Here is a 15,694-nt window from a genome sequence, read left to right on the forward strand (position 1 = left end):
AGAGTTAATGGCAATTTATTCATAGCTCAACTACTTCTGCCTTTTCTAGCACAACAGCACAATCTACTACTATTCTGGTCCTGTAGCCCCTTGTTTTTCTGTAAAGGCATTTTATTCAGTAGCTTGAAAATAATGAATCCACAAAGTAATGCTCCATGTGAGAGTAATTCATTTTAGAATGTGTTGATTATTATGATTAATGGTGGGGCCCTGGCATTTTGTTGACTAATGTTAATACAGTAACATTTGGGTAGCACCTTTTGTGATTTTTCGAGGTGGTGCACTTGTTTGTTAATGCATCCCATGTCCAGGCATTGCCATTAGGCCAGCATTGGTGACAGTACCACTTTGTCAGACTGGAAAGATGGTCTCAGACTCAATAAGGAAACACTTTATCAAAGGGAATAAAAAATGGAAATGAGCCACTACTTGTGGACTAAGATTAAATTAGCTTCGAGAATTGAGGAGCAGCAGCTACTCTTGCTATTCCTTCCAATGCATGAGCCTGTACATCTTGAGCTACATTCATTCAACAAATATTTGGTAACTACGATATGTAATGTATTAAGTGCTTATTCTGATTATTTTAAGATAGACAAAGAGGAATGCACTTCTGTGTCTTCAAAAGCCGAGGAAACCAGCTGACTCGTGTACAGAATTATCCGTAATAGAAGGAAGCAGTGGTATGTGCTGTTGGAGAGGTAGAGATAAAATGTGCCAACATTTCAGAGGAGGGGGAAATTGCTGTTGTAACTGAAGAACCAGGAGGGTATTCGTGAAGGAAATGGAAGTGGAGCAGAACCTTGAGGCGTGGTTAGGATTTGAACATATGGAACCAGGTTGAAGTAGTTCCAGAAAGAGAACTACACAAGCCAGCAACAGGAGACAGAAATTCTGGGATATGTATTGCAAAAAGGAGTCTGGCTTGAATTGGAGGATCCCTGAAGGGGAGTAGTGGGTAGAAACATGTTGGATCACAGTAAAGTGAGACTAAAGATTTGGGGCTTTACTCTATAGGCATGAGGAAGATCGTGAGGTTTTGTAAATATAGGAATACCTGTTCATAACAGTAATACAAAACAATTCATCCAGAAACTATGCATCCATTGAGGAGGGCAATACCCTGGGCTTCAGAGAATGGATGGAAGTCATTGGTGGAGCCCTTGAGAATGCATTAAGAAGAACTGCCACAATGTCTATGGGAATGGTTATCGGATAATGGATAGAAGAAGTGTCCAGAACACAGTATGGAATAAGTGTTGACAGCACATCGAACACAAGGGAAAGGGACATGGACAGGAGTCAAAGGACTCTGATATTTAAAAAAAAAAAAAGAATGGGCTTGATTGATAAGACAAGGAGCCCAGTTTGAGTCACCTTGAATTTGAAGTGCTGACAAGAGTCAAAGACTAAAACACTCCCAAAACAATTTGCAATGCACATCAGGAATTAAGATGAAAAGAAAGCCAGAGCTAGAATTTTACTTCCCGGGGAATACTATGCACAGGGATAATAGTTGAAGTATCTATGTTTTGAGAGAAGTTCACCAGCAGGCACGAGAAGAACAGTTCACGGAAGAGAAGAGGGCCAGGAATAGATCCCCGGAGAACACTCCCCACTTAGAAGGTAGAAGAAGGGGAAGCTTCCCTTCTCCCCAGAAAAAGTCCTCAGAAGGGGTAATCAGAGGCAGCAGAGGTGAAGGAGCTAGGGGCTAGGGGTGGGATAGGTAGATCAGAAAGGCAGGGCCAGTCTGGCAGAAGCCATGTTTTTTTCTTGCACACTGGACATTTTGCCTTTAAAAGAAGGAAAGATCACTTAACTATAGATAAAATGTGTGCTTCCAGAACAGAGTTCTTTAAATCTTGACTAAAGAGTTTCCTGATATAACTCGCTCCCCCATTCAGAGCCATACTGCTTCTAATTCCCCAGCAGAGCATGTAGATCGTGGCCTGCTGCCCACTACCCTGGGAAGAGCCCTTTCTCACAGACATACGGATGTTTTTTCCGGGAGTCTGCCAGAAGCCTGAAGATACATTAGTGGTTTTGAAATTGCTTTCCCCCAATAAGCTGCAGGTCCACCAAACACTGCTTCTTTCTGCATCTGGACCATCTGCTACAGACCAGGGGGTTCTTAACCTGAGGCCAGTAAATATCCTGGCCAATGAAAGTAATGTTCTGTTAGCCACATGCATGCATTTTCTGAAGAGACTGTTTACCCTTCTCCTGATTCTTAAAAGAATCTCTTTTCTTAAAAAAGAGAAGAACCACTATAATAGATTACATGTTCTTGTACAATGCTGTGAGTTTCTTGAGGACAAGATCCCGTGCTTATACATTTGGGTATCTTCCTGGTACCTCTTTCAATCTTGGCTGAATGAATGGCATTTAATAGTGCTACATTAGATGAGCCAACAGGAAAAATAAAATACTCATTTTGGCTCTAGAGCCTCTTCCTTGACTTAGCAAATATATAAACCTAGGAAACATATTCTCTAATGATAATGTTTTTTATTAGTACACTTGTAGCTTAAAACAAGTGCTTCAAACACACACTATTTCATTTACATCTTCAATAACTGTGTGGAGTTGGGCTCCCTGCTCAGCGGGGAGCCTGCTTCTCCCTCTCCCTCTGATGCTCCCCTATTTGTGCTCTCTCGCTCTCTCAAATAAATAAATAAAATCTTTCAAAAAATTGTGTGGCGTAGAAATTGGCATCTTCATCTCATGAATGAGGAAGCTAAGACTGAGAGAAGGCATGTGATTTGCCAAAGGTCATACATTATGTGTTAGCTTATTTATATCATGGCACATTCATTTGTAAATAAAAATGCTGATGAATACGATGGACTTGGCCTTGTTTTTCTAGAATGCTTGTTGGTTGGCAATAGGTTGGTTTTTGTTTTATATGAATGAAATCTTTTTGTTCACCTAAAATTTGATACTCATGTTGAAAGCAATGGTTTCCAAATAGCCATGTTACTGAATGACAGATACCACTACCATATAGTGACTTTAACTTCATGGTCTTCTACTAGATAACATTAAACGAAAGTAATGAGGCCCAGCTTTGGGTCTTTGTAGGTTATGTCAGATAGCAGTATAGTGTCATGATTAAGAGCATGGGCCTTTGAGTCTGACTTGGATTTCTGAGTTCTAGTAACCAGTGTTATATCCTAAGTATTAAATACTGGATATATCTTAAGGTCTCTTTCAAATTAGAAGGGTACCTGCTAAATTTCCATCTGAATCTAGAGATTGAGAAAGTTCCCCTATTTTGCTTCCACCTTTTCCTGGAGTCCTGTGGAGTACAGAAGTGGGGGCGGGAGGGGGGTGAATTCCAGGGCAGCCTTGCATTGATGGCCCAAGTCCGCCCAGCTGGCAGGGCAGCTGTGTTCTCTGCCCCGGGCTTCAGTCCCACCACAGACACTGCTCTGCAGCGGTGCACTTGATCTCCCACAGGCAGCCAACCCCCCCCCCCCCACCATCTCCCACAGCGGGGTTTCCCACAGCAGGGTCTCCCACAGCAGGGGTTGTGAGAGTCCGTATTTACATACAGGCTGAGCCTTACCTTCCTAAACAAAGGAGAATGATCTAAACTTTAATACAAAAGCAGAGGGATGACAGCAGTGCTTGGGGTTTCTCAGACAAAACAAAACAAAACTGATCCCTAAAACTGAACCCTAAAATGTGAAGGGCTTGCAAACTAATAGGCAGCTCTCCCGAAGTTGGAATGAAAAATGCTACAGGAAGGAGAAGGACATTCTGACTCAAACCCCTGTCAGAAACACCTTGCTCTTAAGTAAAATGTGTATGCCTTCTGTTAACTGAGGAAAGGGGATTGTTAATGCTCCATGCTAGTTGAAATACAATTTTCCAAATGTGTTTGCTCAGTATCACTTTACATGTTGTTTTCATGATGGTTTTTTTTTTTCTTGAAGGTCATGAACAAGTAAGCTACTTAATTGTCTGACTAGGCAGTTCAGCTTTTAGATGCCTGCAGTGACAAAGAGGGAGAATACAAGGAAAAAGGAAATTCTGTCCCAGCTGTGTGCTGGTCAGTGTGTGCTGTTTGTGGGGAGACAGGGCTTCTGGAACACCGGTGTGCCAGGAGGAAGAAATATTAACCAGAGATGTCTGGCACTGACACTTTCTCTCCCAAAGAGAAAATGGTTCAAGAACAAGATAAGCCTGGTATTTAGAAATATTCATTGAAATAGAAGCATCGTGTTCTGGTATAAGCTGAAATGGTAGTATCAGCCTGAATATAAAAGGACAGGGTGGTAGAAGGCCCCACCCTGCCCAGAGATCACCACTGGGAATAACAGCCTCATAGGTAGCCACTGTGGAAGGGAAAAGAGCACAAGGAAGTGCTGAACCTGCTTCTTCTCTAGGTTACCACTTCCTGTGGGTTCTGCAGCCTGGGCTGAATAATCTAGGGCCAGTGGCAGGTGTGTGTCTGATCTTTTCCTGCCAGTTGGCAACCCAGTTGCATGTTGCATTAATTTTATAAATTATAGTGAATGAGTAGAATGACATTTTCAAATGCCTGACTTCACCAGTTCATCTTAAACCCTGTAAATATCTTTTGTGTTCCATTATAGTTTTCCTGGACCCATGTAGTTTAGTGTAAGCTAGAGTAAATTGTTTTAAAATCATGACCAAAATACACATGGTGAAGATATGAAAAATTGATACATTCGCCTCACCAAACATGGTCTAAATTTTCCATTATATATGTAGCTATACATACTCTTAACCCCCATGAAGGTGGGGACCAGGGCTACCTTGTTCCTGGAAATACCCTAACAATTTAGCAATGTTATTTGTTCACTTGACTATTAACTGCCTTTTTAAAAATAGTATCTCCCAACATATCCTTTAAAGGGGCTTTTGTTAGGAGATATTAACACTGTAAATGTTTAGAAACTTGGTTTGCTTTACAACTTTGCAAGAAATAATTCTTGTTTTTATTTTATTTTTTGCCTTTCACTCCATTCTCAGAGATAATTAATAATTAATATGGGGAAATTATTGTTTTTCAGGCTTGAGCTCTCCCAACATGGCTTTCCTTGTACTCTTCTCTTTGCTGGTTCTGCAAAGTCTGGCTTTAGGGGCCACTTTCCCTGATGAGACCATTGCTGAGTTGTCAGTGAATATGTATAACCATCTTCGAGCCACTGGAGAAGATGAAAATATTCTTTTCTCTCCATTGAGTGTTACCTTTGCTATGGGAATGATGGAACTTGGGGCCCAGGGGTCTACCCTAAAAGAAATCCGTCATTCAATGGGATATGACAGCCTGAAAAATGGTGAGTGTGCTTAGGTTTAATTTTTCAAGGTGGTTTGTCTTTAACTTTTCAACTCAGTTATGTTGTCTTAGGCCACAGGTAGCAATATTCACACAACATGAGAAAGTGATCTCATTGAGATGGTATGGTTAGGAGAAACATCAGGAAACCCAAGGAAGGTATTAACTCCTTGCTGTATCCTTAGCTGAATTAATCTAAGGAAATTGTAGATTTTGTTATTATTATTTAAATAAACCTCACTGTGACAAATAAATCAAACATGGTTCTTACTGAGTTTCCAGTCTAGAGGGAGATGCATGTATCAATTAATTATCACATAAATGAAAATTTACAACTGTGATAACTGCTGTGAAGAAAAGCAACATGATTCTCCAGGAATATCAGAAATTTTTGCTTAAAACCAATTGTATCTTCATTTTTTAAGTAGCATCCAAGAATTTTTTTTGAAATGTTTTATTATTATGAAAATGTTATGTATTGGGGAAAGTTTTTAGCCAAAAGGTTTTTGTAATCATTTTGACATGGTGTATGATTTCTATTTTAATGTTTTCAATATACATGAGAATCAACTCATTAAAAAGTTAAGAACTCGATGATTTCTAAGGCATATATCTAGTTATAAGGCAAAAAAGTCCAGTGAAAGTAAAATTTCAAGGAATATTTTGATTTTTAAATTAGGTAATTAAGCTTAATTCTTATTCCTATTAATTATAAAATGAAGACCAATTTAATAAGAATAACCTAAGTACTTTGAAAGGAGACAACCAAAAAAATCTCTATAGATTCTACCAGGACATCAATTAAAATGAAAAATAATACCAGTTCATAATACTCAAAGTTAATTTGAAGATCTAGAAATGGCACAAATATTGGAACCTGTTAGTCATGTCGATATGGGGAATAAACTAGTGCTCTTCCCTTGGGCCCCTGTCTCATCAATCTTCCTTGCTGTTTTTTAGTGCTTTTCCAATCCCCGTGATCATTCACTGTGTTTGTTCCATTAATAAACTTATTGTTTGTCATTTTTCAGGTGACGAATTTTCCTTCTTGAAGGATTTTTCTAACATGGTAACTGCTAAAGAGAGCCAGTATGTGATGAAAATTGCCAATTCCCTCTTTGTGCAAAATGGATTTCATGTCAATGAGGAATTTTTGCAAATGCTGAAAAAATACTTTAAAGCAGAAGTAAATCATGTGGACTTCAGTCAAAATATAGCTGTGGCCAACCATATCAATAAGTGGGTGGAGAATAACACAAATAGTATGTCATTTGGTTCCTTTCTTTCTCTAGTAGCTTAGTTTTAACTCTCTTCTACTTCTGAAATTATTTTCTCTTCAATCCAGTTGAATTTTTGAATGTTAGCATTTAGTTGAGTATCTAATAATTATTTTGTATAGATTACAGTCTTTTTAGAGGCATTGCTTATGAATAAATATTTTTGAAAGGACTTAAATCTTTTGGCATGTGAAGAATTTAGGCACTATGATAAATCAGTCTGAAATCTGTCTCTCCAATCATGGTTTTCCTCTGCATTGTAATCTTAACTACTGTATGGAATTTTGCTTGAGATGACTTGTTTAAGAAGTTAGATACCAATTAGGATGGCAGTTGGTGGGCCTCTTAAAAATATACTTAAAATAGAATATAAGAGAGAGTTAAAAATCAGAGTTGGGCTTTTATTTTTTTTAAAGATTTTATTTATTCATTTGAGAGACAGAGAGAGCACAAGTAGGGGGAGTGGCAGAGGGAAAGGGAGACACAGACTCCCCGCTGAGCGGGGAGCCTGACGTGGGCTCAATTCCAGGACCTGGAGATCATGACATGAGCTGAAGGCAGATGCTTAGCCATCTTAACCATCTGAACTACCCAGGCAGGCACCCTCAAAGTTGGGATTCTAAACGACAGAACTTGATTGGTAACCATTTTAAGCCCAAATAAGTGGAGAATTAGAAAGAGATACGTTTATTTTAAATTTTATTTCTAATCTAATTTAAAATTTATTTCTAATCTGAACATTTATTTTAAAATTTATTTCTAAACTTGACTGGCTTGGTTGGTGGAGCATGTGATGCTTGATCTCAGGGTAATGAGTTTGAGCCCCACATTGGGTGTAAAAAAATAAAAAAATAAAATCTTTAAAAAATAAATAAAATTTGTTTCATCTATTCTTTAAAAATGTATTTAAACTTTCCAAATGTTTCATATTTTACCATTTTACTGTCTAACTTTACCATCAAAATATTGAAATTAGAGTTTAAAAAATGAAGCCAAATTGAAAGTAGATTGCAGATGTTCATTAAATTAATTCATATTGTCAAAACTCCCCAAATAATGTCAATCTAATATATTTTATTTTGGAACAATAACAAAAAAACCTCACCACATGCCCTATGTCTTATAATCCCAAAAATTCTGAGGCACCTTTGTAAGCACCTAAATAAAATGAGAGAATACAAATTTTGGTCCTATCTTTTTCAACTACAAATTCTCTCATTAATAGAATGAGAGAATACAAATTTTGGTCCTATCTTTTTCAACTATGACATTAAAACGTAGGATAAAATAAACTTATGTTTGTATTTTAACATTCAAAGAATAAGTCAAGAATAACAATCCACTTTGAATAGACTGAATGATTACAAGCTATTTTGAAAATCTTTTTAAACATTTTTAGCTATCAACAAAGACCCAATATCTTTGAGAATAGATTTGTAAAGGAATATTTCAAATGATAGATAATAAGGCATCACTAGTTCAATTGGCTTTCACTCATCTGTTTTCACCTAGTTGAATGCAGTTGTTACATTTAGTGGAAAGATATCCAATATATATGGGGAAATTTCTGAATTGGTTGACATTTTAATCATGTACATTGTTCAAGAATAAACTCAGTAATGATTATTGAATGCTTACTCTGTGTTAAGAGTTGTACATACATCGTTACAACTAGAAAGTAGTAAAGCCTGAGATTCTGTTGTACTTGGTTCTATAGTTTCTGCAAGTATCAAGATCCTACCAGTGTTATTGCAGGTAGGTGTGTTTACAATCTGTAATTGTGTGTGTGTGTGTGTGTGTGTATAACATTTTTCCTTTGAAAGCAAGATACTTTTAATTTTTATTGTAAATTTGGTAGTGGTATACAGTTTTCTGGATTACTCTATCAGATGGTAGTTCGATAATTTTTTGGTCCCCATTCACCTTCAAATTTAATATAAATTTTCATCTATTCATTTTTTCCTGAATAGGTCTGTTGAAGGATCTGGTATCCCCAAGGGATTTTGATGCTAGCACTCATTTGGCCCTCATCAATGCTATCTATTTCAAGGGGAACTGGAAGTCACAATTTAGACCTGAAAATACTAGAACCTTTTCCTTCACTAAAGATGATGAAAGTGAAGTCCAAATTCCAATGATGTATCAACAAGGGGAATTTTATTATGGTAAGACATTCTGGCTTTTATTTCTCTCTTCTTGCAGTATAATAAATTTTTAAGAAAGAACATGAAGTATTTATTACTCAAATATCTTGTCAATCTTGTTTGGGCTACAATTCAATTTCCTTGGCTCCATTTTCAAAGGCCTCTAATTAGATCTTGAGTGAACATTATATGCATTGACAGTTTTCTAATATACTTCTTAAAATTATAAAGTTGATTACACCTGCAGAGTGGCTTTATTCATGGGCAAACACCTGACCTTGTATAAGAATATTCTGAGTTACTCCAAAAAGCCATTGGCTTTGGGGTGGTTGTCAGTGACCTATATGTTCCACTTTGCTCTTGCTTGGATTCCTTACCACTTTTTAAATTACAAGCATTTCTTTAGAATTTTGCTTTCAGGGATGCCTGGGTGGCTCAGTCAGTTAAGTGTCTGCCTTTGGCTCAGGTCATGATCCCAGGGTCCTGGGACTGAGTCCCGCATTGGGCTCCTTGCTCAGCTGGGAGCCTGCTTCTCCTTCTGCCTGTAGCTCCCTCTGCTTGTGCTCTCTCTCCCTCTCTCTGACTCTCTCTCTATCTCAAATAAATAAAATCTTTAAATAAATAAATAAATAAATAAAATTTTGCTTTCAAACTGTGTATGTATGGTTAGACATAATCATTCATAGTTTCATTTATTGAAAGTCTATGATTTGTGATACAACTCGATATCTTTGGCATTATTTTCAAAGATATTTCACTGGACTTTTCAGAAGTTTAGAGTGTTAATCCTTCTTACACACTACAATGGACTGTATTCTTACACGCTATATTTGAGAACCAAAATGTTTAATGGTCTAAAGGACCTAGATCAGTTATAGGAAAATACTCACAACAAAAGCATTACATTTTCTTTTTGAAAATGGGGAAATTTTGAGGTAGCAGCAGGATCATTTTTTTAAAGACTTCTTTATTTTTTTTATGGAAGGCTGGTGAATTTAGCTAAATTATTAGAACACAAAGCCCATTACCTTACTAACCTCATTACCTAATTTGGAGGTCTTAAGCACCACAGTTACTGTGGATAACTGCTGTAGAATGTAATAGATTTCATTTTGACTATGCTATCTTGGCCTAAATCTTTCATCTGTGGTAATGATAAAGTCCCAGGTATTACATAGTCAATTTTCCCCTTCTTAGAAATCAGGTGGGTATTGGCAAATATGAATTACATCTACTTGGATCTAGGGCTTTATTTTTCTAACCAGGACTTACCATTGTTTCTAAAGATATTCTTTAACGATATATTCATTTGAAGTCTCTCATTTAAAAATAAAAAGTAAGTCTAGAGAACATATTATAACAATTGTGATATAATTCTGGGGATTCTAAAATAAAATAAATTCTTTAGGACTGAAGATTCACTTGATTTCAGGACCTTTAAAAAACAACAACAACAACAAAAAAAAAACCTTTTTCCTCAGATTCCTGAATTTCTTATATTCTTTTTTTATTAAAGATTTTATTTATTTATTTGAGAGAGAGAGAATGAGAGATAGAGAGCATGAGAGGGAAGAAGGTCAGAGGGAGAAGCAGACTCCCTGCTGAGCAGGAATCTCGATGTGGGACTCGATCCTGGGACTCCAGGATCATGACCTGAGCCGAAGGCAGTCACTTAACCAACTGAGCCACCTAGGCGCCCTGAATTTCTTATATTCTATATACTATTTTGGAAGAGAGTTATAACAAACCTTTTATTTGAGCTTGAATTTGGGCCTTTTATCATCTTTCTTTTTGTTTTAGGAGAATTTAGTGATGGCTCCAATGAAGCTGGTGGTATCTACCAAGTCCTAGAAATACCCTATGAGGGAGAGGAGATAAGTATGATGCTGGCATTGTCCAGACAGGAAGTTCCACTGGCCACTCTGGAGCCATTGGTCAAAGCACAGCTGATTGAAGAATGGGCAAACTCTGTGAAGAAACAAAAAGTGGAAGTGTACCTGCCCAGGTAAGAGGTTCCTGTGGGACTCCTTCTGATAGCATGGAGGGAGAGATTTCAATGTAGGTTCCGACTCAGGAAAACTCTGGCCACTTCCTTTGAATTTTAAGTCTTAGCTACTCTCTTCCCCGTACTCCCCTTCCTGTTTCCTCCCCTTCCCTCCTCTCCTTCTCTACCTTCTCCTTTTTTAAAGTAGTCTTTTGTACTCATGAGGTCCTGCCCAGAGACACAAGCTCACTTATCGATTCACTCAGTACTATTTACCAAGACCTAGTTTCAGATCCTAGTCAATATTCTTAGCTTCATTTTAGAAGATTTCTCAATAGATCGTCTCTGAATGTCATTTGCATTGGCAGTCTTCTGTATTTCATTAATATTTAAAGTTGATTATAGCTGGAGAGGAAATAATCTCCCACATTGTTGGAAGAAGCGTAAGCAAGTTACTGTACTCGGTGCCAAGATGCAACCATAAATAAGCAGGAAAAAGCTTACAATTCTCCCTGTGTATTAAATAATAAAATCTATGCAGGGCGATGTTCTTCTCAACCCTGCCTCTGGCCACTCACCACAACAAACACTTTGCAGCATGTACTATCCATGTGCTTGTTGCTAGGCTACACACAGATAGCATGGTTTTGCCTGCCTCTGGGTCTCTATGCATGTTTTTGCCTTGGCCTAAAATGCTCTTCTCATGTTTCTTTGCCTGATATTGATACTGTGTACTTCTCTGTATATTTTTAAAGAAATTCTTTTTGATAAAATGAGAAATTCAGTACAGTGTTAATGCTTCCCTTATTAAATTCCATGAATTAAGTGCAGCATGTCCAAATGCTTCAATTTTGTGAGGATGCAAAGTTATTTAGGGGTATTTTAACAGAATCCTAAATGAATGCTTAACAAGTAGCACATATTCTAATTCAACCACATTCACTAGAAAATGTGGCCTCCAGGTCCTGTCCACTGAGAAATTGAACGTGGCAGCAGAAGAAAATTAAATTTTCATTTTCTAAGAGATCCTCTTCAATTATGAAATAGTTTATCTTGCTTGCTCATATTAATGCCTGATACTAAACTAGGCACAGTTAATTACCACATATCCATTTCTCCAGAAGTTCTATGAACTCTCCCTCTGCCTGGTTAATGCAGAGAGCAAGGCCAAGTAGCTAGATACCACAAATCTGGTTTCCCTTTTTAAGAAATTGACTGTTTTCAAATACTTATGTGTAGGTAATGATCAATAGGAAATGATCTACCCCTTCCATTTTACAGTATTAGGATCCCCTAAATGTCCAATGAGGGTTAATGATGTTTGTGACCTCATTTTAGCAAGGGTAAAAATGTTTTAATAGCCATTTCCTAGGTTTACTCAAGTGTCTGTCTTAAAATGTTTGTATAGATTTATTCGCATGGAGCTATTACTCTGAAACAGCAACTTTGCATTTCTGTAATTTGACCACATTCTTGTCCTGCTCCACAGGTACTTTTACTTTCTATTATATTAGATTTTATGCATATAGGTTTTAAATGCCTTTCTTAAAAGGTATAGGATATGTTGACGGGGGGAGAAGGGGCAACTACTTTTGTATTTTTATTAGTGTTCACCCTGAACAATAAGTCCTACGTGAATTGAAATTGTATTTTTATCCAAAATACAAAACTCTATTCAGGAGAGGGTAAAATTGCTATACCTATATGATATCATAAATCCAGTGAAATACTAAAAGGTTAATGCACAGTCATACATTTCTAAGATTTAAATGAGATTACCAGATGTTCTTCCAATTTATTCATGGTAGCAAAAACAGTTTGGCTAATATAGATAAAAAATATATGTAAGATATCTAAAAAACACTTTAGAATAATGCCTAGCACAGAGTAAGCATCATATAGTTATTATCTATTATCACTATTATTATTTATTTTCAGTGTACATTTTAAGTCCTAGTATTCACCTTATGTTAATCTATGGGTAGCTTTGTATACACTTTTCTTCCAGTAAGGTTTTTTAAAAACCTTGTTCTGATGAACATTACCCTCTTCGTTGTATAAGTTGCAAGAAGATTGTTTTAAAATGAAAATCAAATTTTTTTCTTTCAATTTTTTATTGTCATGTTAATCACCATATATTACATCATTAGTTTTTGATGTAGTGTTCCATGATTCATTGTTTGTGCATAACACCCAGTGCTCCACGCAGAATGTGCCCTCTTTAACACCCATCACCAGGCTAACCCATCCCCCACCTCCCTCCCCTCTAGAACCCTCAGTTTGTTTTTCAGAGTCCATCGTCTCTCATGGTTCGTCTCCCCCTCCGATTTACTCCCCTTCATTCTTCCCCTCCTGCTATCTTCTTCTTCTTTTTTTTTCTTAACATATGAGCGCTGTGAATTGTGCAAAACTGTTGAATCACAGATCTGTACCTCTGAAAGTCAAATATCTTAAGAGTTGGAATGCGGAGGTACCTGGCTGCCGTATCTTTCCACTCTGACTTTTGTAGTCTCAGATTTGTCATTTGTGATCAGAGTGCTAGAAATCAACGGATATAAAGTGGTTTTCTGTTTTGTAAGCAGAGACCATCCTGTTATTTTGAAATGATTGTCTTAGAAATAAAGCACTTTAGTTTCATGTTTATAAAAGAAAACTAATACATAAGCCATCTGATTTTGTTCTTTAACATGAGTGCTTTTTATTAGGTTTTTCTACAGAAGGTGTCTTGATTAGTTTCTTAATTGCTTACAAGTTGAATAAATCTCCTTATATATAAAATATATTTATACTTTTCTAACACTTGCTCTCCACACCTGAGTCTCTGATGCTTCTGCCTTCAACATACCTCTTCAACTTACTCAGACAGAAAGTTGCAAATGCACGATTACATTGTTAAAATAGGCTTGCCTTTTGGGTTTAAAAAAGCAGTGTTGTGGCTTTTTATTTTTAAATTCAGTGGGCGAAATGTAAAATCTACCTATAGTTTGTTTGATTGTTTTTAAATAGCCATTGTTAGAATTGTAGTTAGTGGTGGGGCACTTTGCGGTCAGACAGACCTTAGCTCATATCCTCATTCTACCACTCGCTAGCTGTGTGACTAGGGCAAGTTGCTTAGCTTGTCTGAACTTCAGTTTGTTCTTCTGTAGAATAGAGGTAACAATACATAATCTCACAGGATTCTGTGACATTATCATAGGGATGATTAAATGAAATACCATATGTAAAAAGATTTGTATACTGTCTGGGATATAGTGAGCCCTCAGATATGGGAGATGATAATGATTATTTATATGCATATTCGTTTATATTAAGAGGAAAAAGTAAATGGATAATAGCTATTTCCCATAATTTGATAAGGAAACAAAGACGGGAAATGGATAAGTGGAAATTGCTCACATCCTATCTTCAACTTTGAACAAACACTCTCTCTCTTTCCTTTTTCTTTTTCTTTTTTTTTTTTTTTTTTGGTTTGGTCACCTAGATTTTTTTCACTTCAACCTATGTGTATTGTCCTATGCCAGATACTACAGATATTGAAATAAAAAAAGATACTGTATTTGACTAATTTACAGCTAAAGCAGCAGAGATGAACAGCTATTTAATCAAATTACTCCACCACTACTAAAACGCAAATATAAAACACCTTAACATCTATAATAACGTGAATGTTATACATAACTGCAATATTGTGAGTGTTATCAATACAATCTGCCCTTTATTACATGCCTCCTACATAGTGGCACCATCCTAAGACTTCTAGGAACCTTTGGGGCACCTGGATGGTTCAGTTAATGGAGCTTGCAACTCTTGATCTCATGGTTGTGAGTTTGAACCCCATGTTGGATGTAGAGATTACTTAAAAATAAAATCTTTTTTTTTAAAGACTTCTAGAGGGGTCCCTGGGTGGCTCAGTGGGTTAAGTGTCTGCCTTCTGCTCAGGTCATGATCCCAGGGTCCTTAGATCAAGACCCACATCAGGCTCTCTGCTCAGCAGGGAGCCTGTTTCCAGCCTGTTCCTCCCTTTCCTGCCACTCTCTCTCTCTCAGTCAAATAAATAAATAAAATCTTAAAAAAAAAAAGACTTCTAGAAACCTTATTTAATCCCCTCAACAATACCATGTGGCAGGTATTATTAATGTCACGTTCTACACGCCATCCAGAACTTGCCCAAATTCAATCTGGCTAAATTACCATCCTCACCTGAAACAGCAAACCTCAGAAATGTGAAACAAACCAGGTTGCTCTTAAGAAATACAAAGAATCTTCTACTGATCTCTCCCTTCACTTTCCTATTTTAGGTGGATCAGGACATACAGAATACGACCTGGATCCATGCCCCTGCTCTGCCATTTATTAGCCATATGACTTCGGTCAAGTTATCTCATCTTTCTCTTCCTTGGTTTCTTCTTCTATTAACTGAGGATAATAATAATACTGACCTCCAAGGATTTTAGGGATATTTAAATTAATCTGTTATAGTCTTGGAATAGTTTTTGTTAGGTCAATCAATCAATCAATCAATAATAAATGTAAAGCACACACGCAAAACACCTTAATCAAGACATTGAATGTATTCTTTGAGACATTCCATACTTCCCTACTCATCCCCCTTGTCTACTTTCACAAACGACATCTGCTTTTTGTAGAAAACAAAAGAAACTGCTAAGTCCAAGTAAAAGTGTAGGATACAGATAAAATTCAGGACTTGGTTTAATATGTTTGCTATACATTTAGTTTTCTATTTGTCATATTTTCCATAAACATGAACCTGCTAAAACTATTTTCCCCTGACTATTCCTCTTGATGTCTGAGTCTTGTTTATAGCAACCATTCCCTTGCCGTTCTTCTTAAAACCAGACATCAGAAATGATGCTAATGGAATGTTTTGTGACTGTCACAAACTTAGCTTTTTTAAGAATACAGCCCATTGCCTAAAAACTTACACTTATGATCTTTATTGATCAAGAAGCAACATCAGAGG

At 36.8% G+C, this 15,694-nt stretch overlaps 1 protein-coding gene across 2 annotated transcripts in view; it reads left to right on the forward strand.

Annotated features, from left to right (window-relative positions):
• Window positions 1-15,694, forward strand: part of SERPINI1 (serpin family I member 1) — a 69,216-nt gene that overhangs the window by 37,364 nt on the left and 16,158 nt on the right. For both annotated transcript variants that reach the window (XM_027587671.2, XM_027587670.2), the window contains 4 exons: window positions 5,043-5,309; window positions 6,340-6,570; window positions 8,556-8,750; window positions 10,530-10,734. In XM_027587671.2, the coding sequence (XP_027443472.1) occupies window positions 5,060-5,309; window positions 6,340-6,570; window positions 8,556-8,750; window positions 10,530-10,734 (881 nt within the window). In that variant the 5' untranslated portion in view covers window positions 5,043-5,059. The remainder of the gene's footprint in view (window positions 1-5,042; window positions 5,310-6,339; window positions 6,571-8,555; window positions 8,751-10,529; window positions 10,735-15,694) is intronic.

Source organism: Zalophus californianus, chromosome 1 (assembly GCF_009762305.2).
Source record: "Zalophus californianus isolate mZalCal1 chromosome 1, mZalCal1.pri.v2, whole genome shotgun sequence".
Classification (NCBI taxonomy): domain Eukaryota; kingdom Metazoa; phylum Chordata; class Mammalia; order Carnivora; family Otariidae; genus Zalophus; species Zalophus californianus.